The 20,405-nt window shown below is 40.3% G+C and overlaps 1 protein-coding gene across 4 annotated transcripts; it reads right to left on the reverse strand.

The window, feature by feature from the left end:
- Positions 1–14,624: 14,624 nt before the first annotated feature.
- LOC117557336 lies at positions 14,625–19,888 on the reverse strand. Of its 4 annotated transcripts, none has more exons than XM_034233135.1 (8): positions 19,868–19,888; positions 19,436–19,516; positions 18,095–18,179; positions 17,759–17,906; positions 17,334–17,527; positions 16,293–16,431; positions 15,631–15,746; positions 14,625–15,476 (listed from the first exon to the last, which is right to left on the reverse strand). In XM_034233135.1, the coding sequence occupies exons 4-8, from the start codon at positions 17,823–17,825 to the stop codon at positions 15,168–15,170; spliced, it is 825 nt and encodes a 274-aa protein (XP_034089026.1). In that variant the 5' UTR covers positions 17,826–17,906; positions 18,095–18,179; positions 19,436–19,516; positions 19,868–19,888; the 3' UTR covers positions 14,625–15,167. The 4 variants fall into 4 exon arrangements, with proteins under 4 accessions (XP_034089026.1, XP_034089028.1, XP_034089027.1 ...); XM_034233137.1 differs by having other exon boundaries at positions 19,864–19,887; XM_034233136.1 differs by lacking the exons at positions 19,436–19,516; positions 19,868–19,888 and adding an exon at positions 18,614–18,692.
- Positions 19,889–20,405: the final 517 nt, after the last annotated feature.

The following is a 20,405-nucleotide window of genomic DNA, read 5'->3' on the forward strand; positions in this document are numbered from 1 at the left end:
TTTACCCCCTTAGCCAGAGCCCCCACAAAATATGATAGGCCTCTTTCACTCTATTGTTATTTGTTCACAATGCGGACATGTAGAGACGTTTCTAGGCTTCCATGTTTTTCAGATGAGACAATTGATTTACAGATACGTTTCCTCACAACATTTTAGTTTTGAAAGAGAATTTACGGAACCTAACACATCAAATTCAGTTTAAGCTGTCAATTTAGAAAGATTGATTTCCCTTTTTTTCTAAGGCTGGCCTTTCAGTGTTCTCCCATCCTGGACAGATCTCCAATTCACCCCTAATGCATAGCGGATAAGCACACCATATTATTTCTAGGGACTGAATCTTATTATCTTGGGTTTCTGCCCATTTGTTGGTTACACAAGAAAATGAAAGACGTTCTGATACAAAGAGGCTGTCCTGTCCCATTATCTGGTCAACCTACAGATCCACATCCCCAGCTGTATATCAGCAGGAAACTGCCTCCAACCAGCCCTGCCTTCTGCCTCTATGAGACTAAGACAATGAGCCACATTCTGGCGCACGACCAGCACACACACACACACACACACACACACACACACACACACACACACACACACACACACACACACACACACACACACACACACACACACACACACACACACCACACACACACACACACACACACACACACACACACACACACACACACACACACACACACACACACGGGATGCCTAGGGGGGACACTCTGGACCGGATGGTCAGAAGAGACGCCCTGCATTAGAATGGAAATAGCAGAAAGAAGGAGGAAAACAACTAAACTAGTGTAGAGAAGTATAAACAGACAAAACAGCCACAGGCCATAATAAACATGCAATCAATGAAAAGGGATTGTGCTGCAGAGATAAGGCTAATACTTGTTATATTTTCAGCAGCTGACACATGTAGAATAAAACACCCATGCTTCAGGATCAGGAACCCAGAATCACCACAGGCTGAGATATTGTGATAACATTTCCAAAAGGCATTTGTTCATGCTTTGGGGTCATTGGAATGCTACGCCACAAACATTTGTTATTTCCCACAGCACATTGAAAATGACATCTCATCTTGTACGGAATACATAGTATTACGCGTACAAATTATTCATACAACAAAGTAGCAATAAAGTGTCCAATAAATGTTTTTACAAGCAAGCAGAGTAACACATTACCTCTGCTTGCTTTTTTTCACCACTGCATTTTATTTGCTGACATTCAAGGTGTCTCCACTTGTTGAGTATAGGGGTAAAACAAATACTCTAACCTGACGATCAAAGAATATGATTGACAAAGTGAAAATGAAAGAAACATTTCCATCTTTTTCCACACTCTTAAAATGTGCAAATAATATAAACGTTATACATCCCATCAGGGAAATTATTACATGCTTGACAAATGTATTTTTATTGTTTGCATCACCAGAAAACAGACTTTTAATTCAAAGCAAGCTGGACCTTGTTCTTGTGTCCAACACCTTCTACGTATCCTTTAGAGCAATTATAATTGTCCTCATTTGGTCATTTGGCATTACTCTTTCTCCTCCACTCTCCAACTCCATACTAAAGCTTCCGGTTGTATCAAAGTCTGAATTGCAACATGTGCCATGGCTGCATACATGTATATTGAACCTGCACACTCCATTTCTAACTTCATTTCTTTAGAGATTCCTTCAGTACTTTCTGGCAGAGACTGACAACAAAACCTGGTATATTCTTAAGGACAAATAGCATCGTATTTCAAATTAAAAAAAGTGGTGCGATTTGGTTTGTGTCTTTCTCTAAACGAGATTAAAGATGTAAATAACTGGACATCTTAAAGCTGAAAACAATGAATTGGCCCTTTGTTCAAAGCGGTGATGAAATGAGGAAGTGACGAGTCTGTCTGCTAAGTAGGACACACAGAGAAGACACACATAGACCCACACACACACACCCACCCACACACACACACACACACACACACACACACACACACACACACACACACACACACACACACACACACACACACACACACACACACACACACACACACACTCCTTTGCCCCCTCCTTCTCCACTTCATTCTCCTTCCATGCTGCCTTTTCATGAATGGAGCTGCAGAGTGGAGACCTCTCATTGGATGAGTGGCGAACCAATCAGATCAGGACCTGGGATGGCCATTCACAAAGTTACTCCCTCTCTGTCGAACAGAAAACACACGTCTGTTTCTTCCAGGGTAAAGTTCTTAAGTGTTCCTGTTCCTGTCTGTCACAGCATGGATACATTATTCCATCATGCATGTTTCTCAACAAGCATTTCAATTTGACCATGAAGTTACCTGGTGAAGTTCAAATATAAAAAATCTCAATATGTTTTACTTACAGTATAGCTAGATAATGAAATAGATGATCAGTAATGTGGATGTAATAATGAAGTGGGTAAAGGCAAGTAGTAGAATAATCTGGTGGGTTCAGATAACAGCACTTTCAAACCATAAACACAATACTTCCTTTATAGAGCTAGTTTGCCCATACTAAAGACGAATACGAGCTATATATCGTACACAGTTTTGTGTAAATCAGAGTGCAAAAAAAAAGCATTAGCAACAAGTCAAGCCATTAGTGTCCCCCGGTAAGGATCCTTTACCGTCATTACTGCAGGGTTGTGCAACTAAAAGCAGTCCCATGCTGCTACAGAAAAGGTACAAAAAGGCCAGCATGTCAGTGTTATCATGTTTGAGTTGCTGTCCCATCTCAGTTCAGTAGAATTTCTTTATCAACAGTCGGCTTATCCAGCTGGGCAGGGACAGTGTGGGGCCCCCACAGATAACACAGCTTACAGTTGGAGAGGCGTGGTGATGCTGACAGTGGTGACAGCACTACAGATGGACGGGGCAGAGGGAGCCCTCATTAGCTCATTTTAAATCATAGTAGTGAACAGAGCCGTGTTCCTAATGTGTTGAAGTCTGGTGCTGCCTACAATGACAAGGACTTCACTTATTGAAACAGGTGACAAAGCAGGACATAATAAGGCTTTTAGGGTCAGTTATTAAAATGCAAGCACTGCTCTCTAGAATGTTGTAATCTGTTTATCTCAAGTCAATTTGAATGTCAGTTTAGTCTCAGCAAAGGTCATTTTGTTAGTCAGCAGCAACAGCAATTCAGCTGACTTCCTGTTTCATTACTGATCAAAGGGAAAAGTAACAGTTTATGAGAACATTTATTTTTGACCTCGGTATTGTAGTTATTGTTTCTCAGCTGTCATAAGACATCCTGTCTTTAGTCCCCAAGGAAAAGTTGTAGAAATGCTGAATACGGCAACTTTTTCTTTTGAACTTTTTTCATTTGACCATTTTTGACTAGTAACGGCTCACCTCGTTCAACTCAGATTGTAATGCAAGTTTGTGTGAAGAAAAAAGATGAAGCTAAATCCTATATGGGGAGTTTGATTGACACATTAATACATTTAAAGATTTCAAAGGTTTTTTGAACATGGCCTGAAGTCTGCAGCTAACAGCCAACTTGCAGGTGTGTTTTGCGCCGAGATGCATGAGAGGAAATAAGTGGATACAGGGCTGCAGTTATAACAGCCAGTGTTATGCTAGAAACAGAGCAAAGCTTGCCGACATTGTTCACACTGCTCCAACCCACCAGCTAGCTTCATTCCAGATAGACAAGTTGTGAACATATCCGTATAAAGGAATGACCTGCATACAGTATAGGTCGAAGAACAATTAAAAAGAGACTCAGTGTGCCACTTGACTTTAGCCTTTGCTTGTTTCCTACACGTCCGTTTCTCTTCCCGTGCCCTAATTTGCTTAAGCAAAACAGCCAATCAGACTGATTTATTTTGCCAACTCCGTTGTCGACTGTTGGCTGGACTGAAAAGTGCAGACAGTTAGGCACACTGAGAAAAACTGAGGCGACAGACGCTCACCCATGTCCACACTTTGCCCCTCAGCTCAGCTTAATTAGTACCATCAATATGTAGAAGCATAGAATGGGAGGGATGAACCCCTCTTTAATGGTCTCACATGCAGAGCACACAGCACACACAGTGACATTTGGCCTCTGCATTTAACCCATCATACTAGGAGCAGTGGGCAGCTTATTGTACAGCGCCCGGGATGTGATCCCTTTATTCAATATTCATATGTTTTAGATCCTATGTTAAGGCTATAAAGATAGAAAGACAAAGCCTTGCACATAATGCTCAACAGGGCTGCTCACAAATTGATCCTGTGTTCCCTCAATCATCTCTGAAGAGTTTGCATCCCTGCTAAATGAGTAAATGGCGACATACAGTGTTGTATTGTTCAGATTTTAAACAATCATAGCACCAAGGCAAAACTAAATGTCTGTATTGTACATGATGAGGAATACATTTCATTAATATATAATCAACATGAAAACACGCATGCTGTGTTAACACCTGGCTTCAACATGTGTCTTTGTGGATCCAATCCCAAGTGGACAGCTCTCAGTGGAACATTATCCTGCATGTGCACATGCGTCTTCGGTAACTATATGGGCTCAAATCTCACTCTCTGCTCTATATGTGAAACATTACATACATCATCACAGAAAATATTGGTTTCAGTCCGCTGGCTTATTGTTAGCATGTCAAAATGTGGTGATGGTGTAGGCTTATGTGTATCATGATTCATGTTGCAATGGAACAAGTAAGGTATAAGACAAAAATGTATGATTTGAGATTGTATGATCTTTCAACTTAACAACGTTAAATTGGTCAATAGAACGTTACAGCCCTGAGGTTAAAGCTGCCCTCATGTTCAACCTCCTCTGCCTATAGAACCAAATCACAGCCACATGGCAGAAAGCCCCCAGCCCCCCCACCACAGTTAACTCTTAAACACCATTAGCCCTCAATTGTTTGGCAGCTTAAACAGTTTTGATGCTTCTGAATTCAATAAGATCTGTGCAGGAAGAATAACAGATATTGGATGCAGCAAAAATAAATCATTGTTATATCCATGAGAGATAAGCATTTAAGGTTTGATATATATATACTTTTCCTAATATTAGTGGGAAGTCAGGTTTTCAATCAATCAATCAATCAATCGAATCAGAGATCAGGATGAACTAGTATTTACACATAATCAATGTTTAGGACAGCAGTGATGTTTTTTAGTGAATACAGACATGGTGCGTTATGTTGTGCAAACAACACCACGCCATCGATAACCCCTTCACACAGTTTGAAGGTGGAGCATTGTGCTGTTCTGTATTCAAGTTACGGAGATGCGATGGGGGGTAAGGTGCTCTGCCAATAAGCCAGCAGTGGAGGTATCCAGCTGTGTCCCTGGGTAAAGATGTTGAACCCCAAACTGCTTCTGTAGGCAGGGCCAACAATTTGTAATTTGCTTTGGATAAGTTGCACCAAAGATTTCTGCATCCCTGGCACTAGTGAGCCCTTGCTGCCTTTTTTTGACATTCATCTGAATTAGCAACAGAGACTGTGGCTGATAGAGATCACTCTGATTTGGCTACTGGCCAATACGTACCTGCTAGTTGGCAGCAGTCATTTCAGTTTGGCCTGAGCCCTTTTTTCGGGCCACCAGGGCCTTTATTGTAGTGACAGTGTTGAAAAGGGGTGACAGAGGGGATGATATACGGCTAAAGGTCCCAAGCCAGATTCAACCCGGGTCCTCCACTCGGGGACCAAGCCCCAGTATGGGCCGCCAGCTCTACCAGCTGAGCCTCACGGCTTGAGCCTTCTGCCCAATGCTTCACTGGGACTCTGAAGTGAAACACTGCAGCTTGTCACAATGCTTGGATGTCTGGCTTCAAATACTGTACAACATGCATAGCCCCACACCTCCACAAATGTTTCTTCCATGTTGTTAAATGATTAGCAATAGAGAAAGACAGTGTTAATGTATGATGTATATAATACAACTGAGAATATAAATGGATTCATCGAAGATTGCTATTGTGATCCTTGAATGCAACACTGGGCTGTATAGTGAACATCTTTTTACTTCTGTATTGTTTTTCATAGGTAACACCTTTTTCTCCTAAGCTGATCCCTCATAATAAACTATGTGCATTTTCTGGAGTTTTCCTTTCACACATGTAGCCAAGGGTGTAACTTAGGTTTGAAAAGTGGGGGGGGGACATGTCCCCCCTGTCCCCAGTGGAAATTACGCCCATGCATGTAGCACACATAGGGAGATTGTCATGGATCACCCACAGTCACGAAGCCATTTGTCATCACATCTTAAAATGTGTCGGACAATTGCGGACCTTGTTGACTGACATTTCCAATTTTGTCCTTTCTCCAGTTAGACATTGTCTTGCCGTTTTATTGACCCTTCTTTACCCTTCACAATCAGATTAAATACTTCTGATCATTTAAGGTTCGCAATGCATGTGTGAAATATATGCATGAGCAACAGTCTCTTTCTTGTAGCACTGACAAGTAGACATTCACTCACACACACACACACACACACGTTCTCACCTGTTGGAGATAAATTCATGGCTGACATTTGTGCAGATGGTGTGTGTCAGATACTTAGAAAGTGGATATTAGAGCTCGCTCAAAAAAAACACACACACACACAGCAGCTGTACAGAGGGAACATTGAAAGAGAAACCCACCATGACACCCTCTGTACATTTACAGCAGATCACTGGCAACAAGGGTCTTGCAACACTACCATACTTCCCTTTTTCTGCTAACAATCATGTTACCAAACAAGAGGAGTCCTGACAGTTGAATAAACTTGTTCGTCGCCATTTTTGTGATTTTCCTAAAGCCTAATCACACTTCTTTTTACTCAGAACTTATAGGAGGAAAAACTTAAAAAATATGATTATTTTGTATAGATTAAACCATGCAACATTATACTAAAACCATGAGTGGGTTAACAGAATATTAATTGGCAGCAAATGTTGAAATATTAGGTATATTAGTACTTTTATTCATACTTAAAGTAAATGTTCTTATCGTACTTAAATACTTTTACTTAAGTACCATTCTCGATGCAGTAGAGAAACCAGCACCTCCAAATCTGCATTCTTGCCTTGATGGCATTTTCAGATGCACGCTGGGAGCTGACTGAGGTCTTAAATAACATCTGCATCATGCGGTGCTTTTAGAGTCTAGTCTGTCTCATCCTGAAACTGCTTACCACCCAACTGTACCCCCACAGATCTGCATGTAGGACACCATCTTCACCATGCTGTTCAGTTCAGCATTTAACCCTGTTATCTCCTCTGTGACCGGGGCATCAACACTTCCTGCTTGTACTCCATACACGACTTCCTTACAATAGAAATGTAAGGTTAAAGAACTACATATCCTAAACCCTAACCCTAAACATCTGGGTCCCACAAAGCTGAATGCTGAGACTCTCCTATACTTCCTCTTTACCTACCTGCTGCCTTGATATTATTCCAACAGGATTTTTCAAAGATGTTTTTCATTGCATGGCCTCAGATCTACTTCATATAGTAAACAAGTCTCTTCAATCATTGAAAAAGTTGTTTTTCAACAGTTGAGTAACTTCTTGCATTTAAATAACTGTTTCGATTTGTTCCAGTCAGGCTTTCGTCCAAACCACAGCACTGAGACTGCTCTTGTAAAGGTCTTCAATGACATCCACTTAAACACAGACAGTGGCAGAACTTCAGTGTTAGTATTATTAGATCTCAGTGCTGCGTTTGACACTGTTGACCACCAGTGTTGTGCTAGTTACTGAAAACCAGTAACTAGTTACCATTACTAGTTACTTCATGTCAAAAGTAACTCAGTCACTTTACTGATTACTTACACCCAAAAGTAATGCGTTACTGTGAAAAGTAACGTTTTCGTTACTTGAAAAAAGGGTTCCCATTAATTACATTACATTGCATTTAGCTGACGCTTTTATCCAAAGCGACTTACAATAAGTGCGTTCGTCCAACAAAATACAACTTGAAGAAAACAGAATCATAAAAGTACATCAGGTTTCATAGAGCCAAACATTTCAAGTGCTACTCAACTGGCTTTAGGTAAGCCAGTCCTTTATTAGTATAAAAGTGCTTCGTTAATAGTTCTAACGCTCGAAGTGGAGTCGAAAGAGATGAGTTTTCAGTTTGCGCCGGAAGATGTGCAAGCTATCTGCCGTCCTGATGTCAATGGGGAGCTCATTCCACCATCCTGGAGCCAGGACAGCAAACCCACGTGTTTTCGCCGTTGGGAACTTGGGTCCCCCTCGCAGCGAGGGCGCAGCGAGTCGTTTGGCTGATGCAGAGCGTAGTGCACGCGCTGGGGTGTACGGTTTAACCATGTCCTGGATGTACGAAGGGCCAGATCCATTCGCAGCATGGTACGCAAGTACCAGTGTCTTGAAGTGGATTCTAGCAGTTACCGGAAGCCACTGAAGCGACCGTAGGAGCGGAGTAGTGTGGGAAAATGTAGGAAGGTTGAAGACCAGACGAGCTGCTGCATTCTGGATGAGCTGCAGAGGTCGGATGGCACATGCAGGTAGACCCTGCATGTGCCCTTATAGCCTTCATTTCAGTACTGTTATTGCATTGGAGAATAATACAATCTGTTGATCAACTTGACATGCATTATATGCAATCTGGATTGCATCGATATTAGCTGGCTTTCCATTTTTTGTATATTCTTTCTCCAGGTAGTTGGAAAAAGTTTTCCGTCCCATATGCCGTGTGCCGCCCGGACATGCTATCATGCTAACTAGCTCCCTGAAAGCGGGTGACTCCACTGTAGCAATAGCCTGCATGTGTTCTACAACATACCGTGCAATGGCTTTATCGACTTTTCCCTGGCTAGCAGTCCCTTGGTTAAAATCCAGCCGCTGTTGCTTAGGTGGAGGTGGAGTGGCGTCGGCTGAGTCTCTGTGGTCTTAGCTACTAGCTTCGTCCCAGCATGTTGTTTTTGCAGATGTTTTAAGATATTTGAATGACTGGTTTGGGCAGTAGATAGGATCTTTGACCCGCCAAGACACAACTTACATTTAACTAAAACGTTCTTTTCTTTGTGCTCGACAAAAGTGAAATAGTGAGAATATCTCCAGGTAGAGAAACTAGACTTGAGCTCCGCCGCCGCCATGATAGTCTTGTTAGTAAACAACACAAACACGCCCGCAGCCCGTCTCCGCATGTGACACAGGAAGTATCTAAGTACATTTACTCAAGTACTGTACTTAAGTACAGTTCTCATCTCTGTTCGCCTTGCTGTTGACTATATAAAAAAACTACCGGAGTAACGCACCATGTAGTAACGGTAACTGAGTTACTGAATTCAAAAAGTAATGCGTTAGAGTACTAGTTACTGCCAACAATAACGGCGTTACAGTAACGCGTTACATGTAACGCGTTAGTCCCAACACTGTTGACCACAGCATATTACTAGACCGACTGGAAAACTGGGTGGGACTTTCGGAAACAGTTCTAAATTGGTTTGAATCCTACTTAAAGGACAGAAACAACTTTGTTTCTATAGATAAATACAAATCTGAGTTGACAAATATGACATGCAGGGTTCCTCAAGGCTCCATCTTGGGGCCTCTTCTCTTTAACATCTACATGCTACCACTGGCTCAGATAATGAAAAACAACAAAATAAGTTACCATAGCTATGCGGATGACACCACATTTACATAACCATTTCACCAGGAGACTATGCTCCAATTCAAACACTGAGTAAGTGCATTGAACAAATCAATGACTGGATGTGTCAGAACTTTCTCCAATTAAACAAAAATAAAACTGAGGTAATGGTTTTTGGAGCCAAGGCAGAACGTATACAAGTTAGCGCTGAGCTTCAGTCTGCAATGTTCAAAACAACAGATAAAGCCAGAAATCTAGGTGTAGTCATGGACTCTGACCTGAGTTTCAACAGTCACATTAAAAGAGTTACTAAATCAGCCTACTATCACCTAAAGAATATATCTAGGATTAAAAGACTAATGTCACAGCAGGATTTGGAAAAACTTGTCCATGCTTTTATCTTCAGTAGACTCGACTACTGTAATGGTGTCTTCACAGGTCTCACTAAAAAATCTATTAGAAAGCTGCAGCTGATTCAGAACGCCGCTGCTCGAGTCCTCACTAACACTAAGAAAGTGGATCACATCACTCCTGTTCTGAAGTCTTTACACTGGCTTCCTGTGTGTCAAAGAATAGATTTCAAAATACTGCTGCTGGTTTATAAAGCACTGAATGGTTTAGGCCCAAAATACATTTCTGACCTCCTGCTAAATTATGAACCATCCAGATCTCTCAGGTCTTCAGGGACTGGTCAGCTTTCTGTCCCCAGAGTCAGAACTAAACATGGTAAAGCAGCGTTCAGTTATTATGCTCCAAATATCTGGAACAAACTCCCAGAAACCTGCAGGTCCGCTGCAACTCTGACTACTTTTAAATCCAGACTAAACTGCACTGTAACTTTTATCCATGTATTTTTTCTTTTAATGTTTATTGTATTATCTTTTCTTTTTAATGACTGATTTTAAATGCCATTTTCTTAATGTCTTTCATTTTTTGTAAAGCACTTTGAATTGCCTTGTGTTGAAAGGTGCTATATAAATAAACTTGCCTTGCCTTACGACTGCACACCTGTACATGCTATCAATAGGACGTTTCCTGATGATACAATAATATCGTAATATTTGTGAACTTTAGCAAGGGTGGCACACACACACCTATCCTCTGTCACAAGCATCGTTGATGAGGGATGTGCAGCATCGTAAGAGAAACATTTTTAACCTGGCCGGAGAGGGTTTGCCCTCCTCCCCTTTGGAAGTGGACAGAAATGTCAGGGTCAGCAAACTCATCTAATGATGTATAACTTTGGATCTTGGAACAGTATGTTGTCATCTTAAAGCATTGTGAGTGGTTGTGCATGCCCATTTGACCCTTTCTCATTGAAATGAGCCCAGTCAATACTTATTTCAAATAATCCATGACATGTCCGTCTGCCTGGCTCTAAAGGCTCTGTGACACAGATGGTTTGTTATGGCAGACTTGTGTCATTGGTTTCTTAATTGTTAGTGCTGAGAAAGACAGGAATGCTTTTAAAGGTGCAGTGGGATAAAGAGGGTATGTATGTGTGTTTGTGTGAGACAGAGAGAGAGTAAGAGGGGAGAAAGGGGGCTTCAAAGCATGTGCATTAGAGGTTCACCGTAGAGTGATATTTCATGACGTTCTACAGGTCCCTTCCGCATTAAGAAGAGAATGGAGAACTTTTTGTCTCATTTCCCTCTATGTAAGCTCAATCCTCCTGTCGTGTTCGGGTCAAATCTGATGATTCACCACTTTCATCAATCATAAATATAGTGTTTTACATTTGATTGCTTCAAGGCCTTATGCTATCCTCCGCAGTAGGCATTTGAACATATACAATTGCTGATCAGCACTTTCATTGCATTTCGAGTGCTTTAGTCTACTTTGTAACACCTATGGTGTTCCCGGTCAAAAATAGGTAAACATTATGTTCATCCAACAGATAGTACACACCCACAGATCCACAACCATGCTAGTTTCAGAATACACTTTCTTTGTATATCCACTGAAGTTATTCATGTAAACCAGTAGTGTGACATTGTTTACAGTTTAAAAGGGTGGTAAATAACATTTGGTGATAAGAGCAGTTAAAACAGGCCGGTCCAATTTGACCGGGAAAACCAGAGTCCGGGGGGGGGGGGGGGAGGGGTTTAAGATAAACTTTGGTTTATCTATATGGCTTTGAAAAAAATCGAATTTCCCTCATAGGTGCTGACCTCACCAAATATCAGTTTACATTCCCTGACTCTCCTGTGTGCTGGGAGCAACCTCGCAAAACTCAGAGACCGTTAGAACATTCCTTGACCAGTGAGAAGCCTGTTTAACGATATGGGGGGCAGAGAGGAGAAAAGAAAGGGAAGTCAGAGCCTCTTTTGACAGTGAAGGAGGGAGAGAAGAAGGAGGAGGATTAAGGCCGGCCCCGCAGAGGTCATTCTGCCCTGCTATGGTCACATTTAAGACCACAAGACCCCCTAACCTGTGTGAATGGAGCCGGTTCAAGTGCAGGCACCCTTCCCCAATAGCACACACACAAAAGTTCACACAGATACACACACACATTTTGCCCCCGGGGTTCACTCTTCACTTTCATGTGCTGACATGGGTTGTTGGGCGGTCTTTCAGAGACCTTTGAGCGAGCGTGGACTAATAGGCTCCCTCGCTGAATAAACTTGTTCCATTCACAACGCTAGGGCTAAAGGGATGCTGGGAGGGAAAGGAGGGGGGGAGAGAGCCTAGTCACTCCATACACTCTCAAGAGTTAATGTGTAAACTGCATTGGCACCTTTTCAGTGAAGTTATACATTAAGTATATATAAGAATATAAAGGCGCTTATACAATTTACACTGTAGAGTATTGTTTGTATGTGTGTTCATAACACATTAGACCAGGTGCCAAAGTTCATTAACCAACAGGAGTGTGATTCATATTGTTTTGTAAGGTTGGGATCTTTTGAATGTACATTTCTCAAAACACAGACATTTAAAGACAACATTAATCTAAATAGACCAGGAGATGTACAAAGTTTGCACAACAGAAATATAAAAATACAACAATACAATCCCCCCAAAAAAAGATGTTTTCTTATGAGAAAAGCCAGCTAGCCTTTGATTTATCATATGAATAAAATATGATTTTATTGTATGATCAGAGCTTACACTCTTAAAACTACTGGGTTAAAAAATAACCCAATCATAACCCAGCTGCTGAGTCACTATAGGACAGAACACGCTGGGTTGTCTTAAAGATTAAATGCAAAGCTTCCAAATATGCTACATTTTTATAGAAATGTTGTTTTTAAGACTGCCAGTATTTTTTTTAAAATTTAAATCGAGATAATAAACCCAAAAAAAAGCTTTTTATTGATCCAAAACTCGACCCAAAGCCGTCTGAATTTCTGACATGTAATTCCCAGCAGCCTCCGCGCGCGTGACGTAATAGTGGCCAAACAGTCTCTGGACCAAATATCCCGACTCAGCAGTCTCGGTCACATGTTTTTTGAAAAGAAAACTGAATTAACATGGGTTATTGTTGAGCTTTTTGTTGTACGAACGGTGCGGGATCTGGGAGAGTTTTACATGCATTTCCCAAAGACCAAATCATCCGCAAAAAATGGATTTTTTTTAGTGAATCGTGTTGGATGGCAACCGACAAAATGGAGCAAGTTGTGTTCTGACCACTTCGCGTGTGCTGCATACGACGTTGATCCTGCTATCATGAAGTCTGTTGGTGGAGAAGCATTAATAGCACGTCGGAGGCTGAAACCCGGAGCCGTCCCCTCCACATTTCAGCACAAGAAACCCCTGAAAGAACGAAAGAGCCGGGTGATGCAGAAACGCCAAAGAATTGAGGTAAACAACTTTTGATTAGATTTCAAAGCGCACGGAGCACAGCAGATAACGCAGATAACATAATTGCAGTTTTATTGCTTACAGAGGTGGGCACCGTTAGATTCTGTGTCTTTACGATCATAAATAATGTGTTGGATGTGGAGCTAGGATAAGTAATAAGGGCGCTAGGAGTGATAGGTTAGCATTTTTCGCTCGGGGCTAATTCACTGTTAGCATTGTAGTTTATCTGCAGCTCATTCATCGCTCCTCCACTCATAACGGAAAATGTCGAACGTCCTACAGTCGGTGATGCAGACTTCTTCTCCCATCTCTTCCTTCACTTTCCCATAGTTGTGGCAGCACTTGTTTTCTCGGCTTGTAGGCATGGTCTGGCAGTTTCCACATCTACACCAATTCTCAGCACCCTCGGCCTCTTCCTCAGATGGCGAACTTGAATCATCGCCATCAGCACTTTCATCGGTGATATCAGGTGACGTTTCCTTGTATTTCCTCTTCGACATCAGAGGCTCGTATAGATATGGTTGGATGTCGACAACATACTCCAGATATTGGGTGGCCTCTGACTCAGACATGATAGACGAAACTAAGTTGTACTATCGGCGGAAGCCGCTGCGAGCATTTTTCGCTCGGGGCTAATTCAGAGCGCCTGGACTTTTTTTCTAAACCTCTCTAAAAAGGTCAAATTTCACTTGTTTTGCATCAATCTTGATACAGGGTACTTATATGTTATAGTTTGGATTCCTAAAGCTTTTAGTCTACTCAGAATCAGACATGATAGACGAAACTAGTTGTACTATCGGCGGAAGCTGCTGTGATTGATAAGCCAGGTGGAAATATATTTGGCACATCTGACGTCACGCGCCGCCATCTTGCGGAGGAGCGGCGGAGAAAATAAATCGTCGGACTTGGTGTTGGGGGTTGAACAAAATTAATATTGCGCATTGCCAGACTCATATTATCGCCGATTTTAATACTGCAATATCTTAGATAGTGTTGTAGCTATATGATTTCGATTGTACTGGCAATTATACAAAAAGCTTTACATTTGATCTTTAACCCATATGCTGGGCTGGATCATTTTAACCCATACATTGGGTTGTTTATTTGACCCAAGCTAGTGATTGAAATTAACTATATTGTTGGGCTAAATAGAATATAATAATAATGTATAATAGTGTAATGAATAATCTCCAAACACACCATATATATATATATATATATATATATATATATATATATATATATATATATATATATAAAAATGCATTTATTCATAATTTGAACATCTTTGGCAAATCGTCAACATTCAGGCCACTATAAAAGAACAATGCAAACAATACAAATTCAACCCCCCCCCCCCCCAAAAAAAACAAAGAGCCTTAAAACAAATGATATATTACAAAGTGCTGTTATCTGGACCAACTTCTCTTTCAGGTTTAAATAAATAACATGAACATGTTTAAATATAGAGAAAACATTTCTCTGCCCAGCAGAAACTATATACAGACACAAACATAACAAGGTAATGAAATAAATGAAGTAAATTAAATAAGTAAATAATAAGTAAATTAAATCACGTAAAGTAAGAAAAATTAAATTAAAATAAATGAATTAACAGGAATAGTAGCTACTGTAAACGCGGGTCAATGTTTTGACACAATTAAAGTGTGTGCCTACTGTCTTCTGCAATCATGTTTTGTGTCAATCATATTTTTAGAGAGCAGCTGTCAACTTGTTTGACACACATCACTAAAAGGCTACTTCTCTCTGTGTACCTTTAGGCCAAAGCTGCAATTGATGTCCTCATAAATTTGACATTTGAGGATTCATGTCCATCAATGTTATATACTGCCTGTTGGATAAACTCCCAGGTGGGGAGACACTGCTTTGTGTAATTGAGGTCAAACACAAAGAAAGCCTTAAAACACAGATCTACTGCACCCAGCAAAGTGTCCGTTTCAATGGCGTTTTCTGACACAATGGTGAAGGTCTGGCATGTTGTCATGTCATCACCAAGACACAAGATGTGCGGGAAGGGTTGAGTTCTCTCTGCTGTCTGTAGGTACTGTACCATGTTGGTGCCCACCTGTTAATTACACAACAGTTACTTGCAATATAACCTGCCATTTAAGTTAAGCATGTTGTTTTTATTATCTTTTTTATTGAAGTATGAAAATGCTAGTATATAAACACAGAAACACCCACCATTATTGAAGTAGAAAAACAAAAGTAAAACGTACTGGTTGGATATTAATGAAGGACTTGCAGGACTCCTCTATGGTGGGTCTGTGGACTTTTCCTCCAATCCTGTAGACCGATGGAGGAAGCAGAGTCGGCAGGACTTTCAAAGCTCGGTCTACGCAATATAAGAAAAATACATATTAACATCAACATTTAAATAGTATATAAAGATTGATATTTCTGAACCAATATTGACTTTTCTGCCCTGGTGTTGAATGGTAAAAACAAGGCGTGAATTGTATAGCCTATTATAATCACAGGAAGTGTTGTGACATCTTATCAGAATCTGAATCTTTATTGTCACATCACAGGTTTACAGGTGTAAAACAGTGGGTGACATTTGTTTTTGTGCAAGCTCCATCGTTTTGATTGTTTCCAGAAAGAGAAAGAAAAGGAAGGGGGGGGAGCAGGAATCAAAGAAAGACAAAAGGTATCTAATGAAGTGGTTCACAAACTTGTTCATGTATTTATGTATTTGTCAACAGACTCCCATCCGAAAACATGTTGTGCAAGGGACCCCATACAGATGATTGTTAAAATATTAAAAGAATTGCAGATCCACAAGCTCACAACGAGTCTCATTGGGACGCAATGCAAGCATGTACATCTGCTATTTTCAAAGCACCGGTGTGTGTGTGTTACATAGTAAGAAATAGCTTACCTGGTGTCATGTCATCAAACACCAAGGGCAGTTTTCCCTCTCGCTGGGCATATGTAAGGATTTGGTCACTCATAGTAGCCCAGTTCTGAAACAGTTTTCCCACTGCCTCTGGATGAAGCTGCTGGAAGTCTTGTGATATCTGATACATTTTGAAAAACATGAAAAACAATAGAACAGTGTTTAAAGAAATGATATGGGCTTGTAGTACCTGTTAGGAAAAGGGTTAGGGGACAATTTGACAGCCAGTGTCACTTCAACAGGTCAATTATTAAATTATTACAAAGTATATACTGTAGGGTCTAAGTGGTTAAACATAAACTTGTAGTGCATTGCAGAGTATCAGTCAAATTGTCACGATCTGTCTGTGTTGTGTTTTGTCTTGTCTAGATCTGTTTTTGGTTTCCTGTTTTATTTTGAAAAGTGTTCACCCCCCCCCCCCGTCTTGTCTGTTGCTTCCTGTCTCTGTTCCCTCCTGCCTGATAACCCAATTGTGTTCACCTTGTGCCTCTGTGTTTTCTCCTCCCTCCTCACCTGTGTCTTTTCTTCCTTCCTGTGTTTTCCCTCCTGTGTCTGATTGTATTCACCTATTGCCTTTGTGTTTCTGCATTCCCTCCCTGTGTCTTGCCCTGTGATTACCCCTCTTTGTATTTAGTCAATCAATCAATGTTTATTTATATAGCCCAATATCACAAATGTTACATTTGTCTCAGTGGACTTCACAGTTTGTACAGAATATCAGTATGACAATACAATTTAGTCTTGTCTTCCCCTGTGTTCCTTGTCGGTTCATTGTCTTTCCTGTCACCCTCCATGTTTGTCAGTGTCGTTTTTGGCTGGATGCTACCTTGTGCTACCTGTTTATGGATTCATGGTTTTGTTTTGTCAATGTCAACAACTTTTTGTAATTAAAGCTCGCCTTTTGTTACACTTTGAAACCCACTTTTCCTCAATCTGCATTTGGGTCCTGCCTTACCTCAAATCCTAACACAAATAGAGTATCATTCAAATAGACAAAACCGCAATTGCAAAATAATTTCTTACCATGCCAGGATTGTCTAAAAGCCTAGGGAACTCAGTCAAGATTTCCGGGAGGCTTTTAGATCCATTGCTGCGAATCCACTTGCCTCTATGTAGAGCTGTTTGATTCATGTAGTCCTCAACTTGGGACACTGGATACCTATTGACCTTCATCCATTCAACCATTTCTAGAAGTTTTTCAGGAGGCACATCATATTCTGTTGAATGATAAGTACAGAGGTCCTCAGATTCATTATAGCTGATTTCAAACATTTGGGGTTCTGGCCTACTTGGGAGAGTGTGTGAAAAGTCGCCAATCGGTCCATCGGTGCCTGAGACTAGCTTTTAGAAGATGGATGGACAGAAGAGTCATGGGACCTAAAATATAATCCCTTGCATTTGTCTATTCTAGCCTGGCGGGGATAATTAATATTGGTTATTAGTATTACCTGGTGTACTAGGGACGGTCTGTTCCTTCTGTTGTTCTTGGTGGCGTGGTCGTTTCAGCATTCTCATGCGCTTCCTGACGTTCCTCAAGCGCTCCTCCAGGAAACCTGTAGCAGGTTTGTGATTTCGGCCAGGTGTGTACCAAGCTCCCTGTAAAAGAGAAAATTAGATTCAGATTACATTGGCCTGGCGTAAACCATGAAGATGGTTACATGGGATGTTAAGGAGCAATCCAAAAATGTGCGTGTGACTGTGCACTAGGAAACACGTTTGAGCACATTTATTTTAGGTGTGTGTGTATGGAGTGTTCTCCTTTATGTGTTGATTGATTAACTTACATAGCCACTGCCTGTACCATCCAAAAGGCAAGGGAATTCATACACCAATGCCACGGCAAGGGCTTTCTTTGTGTCTGTGGATGGCCTGTTAAAATAGACAGTAGAAGTTTGTCAAAGAACGATGAGATGAGACAGTAATCATTGTTACAAATATATGACGATTCAAATCCATGAATTAAACACTGAATTGTGATGCGCTTTTAAAGTGCATTTGAGTTCTGCTGTTCACCGCATGCACTCCTTGGTTGTTGTTGAAGGTGTGTGATAGCCAGTGTTGGACAGCAACATCGTACATTTACTTCACTGACATTTCTTATCTCATCTGTTTGAAAGTGTATGTTCACAGAATAATTCATATGCGGCTCACTCATTTATGACTTAACATCTCTGTCTCCTATTGATCTGAGTATATTATAAAGAATAGCAGTTAATTGAAGCATTATAGCACAGGCCTTTGTCAGATGGTATATTACGCTGTTTTAATTCTGCTTCGAATAGTTCTCTCTTTTTTCACCATACCTGTGTTTGCATCACTGTAACCAATGAGCACCTGCATGTGTGTGAGAATGGCCCTGACTCCATGTCAGCCCAGATTTACAAACTCCTGGCAGGACAAGCTCCAGCTCAATTCTCACACTGAATTTAAAAAAAGCGAGTGAGGGACTGCAATATAAGAGGGAAAGAAAGAGAAACTTTAAACTGTTCAATTGTTATGATGTAAAGACTGATATTGTTCTATAATCGGCTGAAACTGTTAAGTCATGATGTGAAACGGTTAACAAAGAAAAAGAGAAACTCAAGCTGCTGCTACACTTTATTTTATTTATCTAAAATTAAGCACTTTTAAGATGCACATATTTTCAAAAGCTATTTTATTTATTAGAGGAAACTGAGTTATTTAGTTTGTTAAAGTTTCACCTATTCTGTTTACAGTTCTGTCATCACATTATTTAATACCATTTGTTAAAACACTGTTGTTTCTTTTGATGTGAAATATTATTTATTTAATTTAAATTAAAAGCAATGTTAATTTTGTTCAAAATGTATTTAGTTAATGTAACAATATATGTATTTTTGAATCAAGTATTCATCTTTATTGTCTTCATTGTTAGTTTCCACATGCCTAAAACAACCTCAAGCTACATCTAAAAGTTGATGGCTAAATAAGAGCGTTTGACAAATTGTGCAAGGCATACAGTAATAGTCCGAATAGTCGATTAATCGTTTCATTAATCGACTATCAAATTAGTTGTTTGTTGCAGCCCTACCTTGCTCTTTTTAATATATAACAAAATATTTAATAGTAACATCTCAACATTGTCTCAATAAAAATTAACTTACCTTTAAATGTGTCAATCAAGTTCTCAAGCTGCCATGCAGTCAACGTCTCTGTGACAAACGTGTCCATGGGGAAACCCTCTACTAGAATCAAATCAGATTAAGTACATTAGAATTTCACAAAACTGTGCAATGTTTTAACATGTATTGTAAGATACCAAGCTACTAATGTACAGTTACTACATGGGGTCTGCCAAATCTCTCCATGAAGACATTTTAATCATTCACGAATTATTATTATTTGCCCCTGACACGACCTAGCTGGTTGGTGTGCTAAGCTAAGCTAACCTATGGTAACACGTCGATGGCAGGGAACTAAAATGTTACATTATGTGGTTCGGTGACTCCGGTCACTCACTCCTAAAAATAACTTCAATAGTTGCTAACTTTAATGATTAATGTAATTAATAAATAACTCTAGTTAAACTTACCTACATCAATGAGCTTCTTTGTCGTCTGTCCGTGTGTGTGAAAGCCCGCGCCCGAGCTGCATGCTGGGAAAGAGAGTTGTGACGTAAAAGCCATCTGATTTATACTGCCTTATTGTACATCTAATACTTTTGCACACAAATCCAAAGCTATAGTTCAGACCCATTTATAGCTACTAGTAGAACACACGTCTTTGTAAAATAATAATTCATCGCATCACAACGTAAATTCAAGGCTCTTTCACTCATTGACAGAAATGTAAAACATTTGTAGCCGACGTTAACTACTAATGTTATACTTTGCACAGTCTGTTAAATGCCTACAGATCCCTATTGAACTGTTATCACAACTCATTAAAAACATATAGGTTACAGAATTGTATAATTATATAAATATATGTAAAATATCGGTTACATACCTTGTGTTTTGAAAAAGATGATTCCAGAATGATTCAGAAGTGGGAAAATGAATAAAGCAACCTCTGGGTTAAAAATAACCCAGGCGGGTGTTCAACTGCAATTGAAGCCCTAATAACCCCTTTGAC

Source organism: Gymnodraco acuticeps, unplaced genomic scaffold (assembly GCF_902827175.1).
Source record: "Gymnodraco acuticeps unplaced genomic scaffold, fGymAcu1.1, whole genome shotgun sequence".
Lineage (NCBI taxonomy): Eukaryota > Metazoa > Chordata > Actinopteri > Perciformes > Bathydraconidae > Gymnodraco > Gymnodraco acuticeps.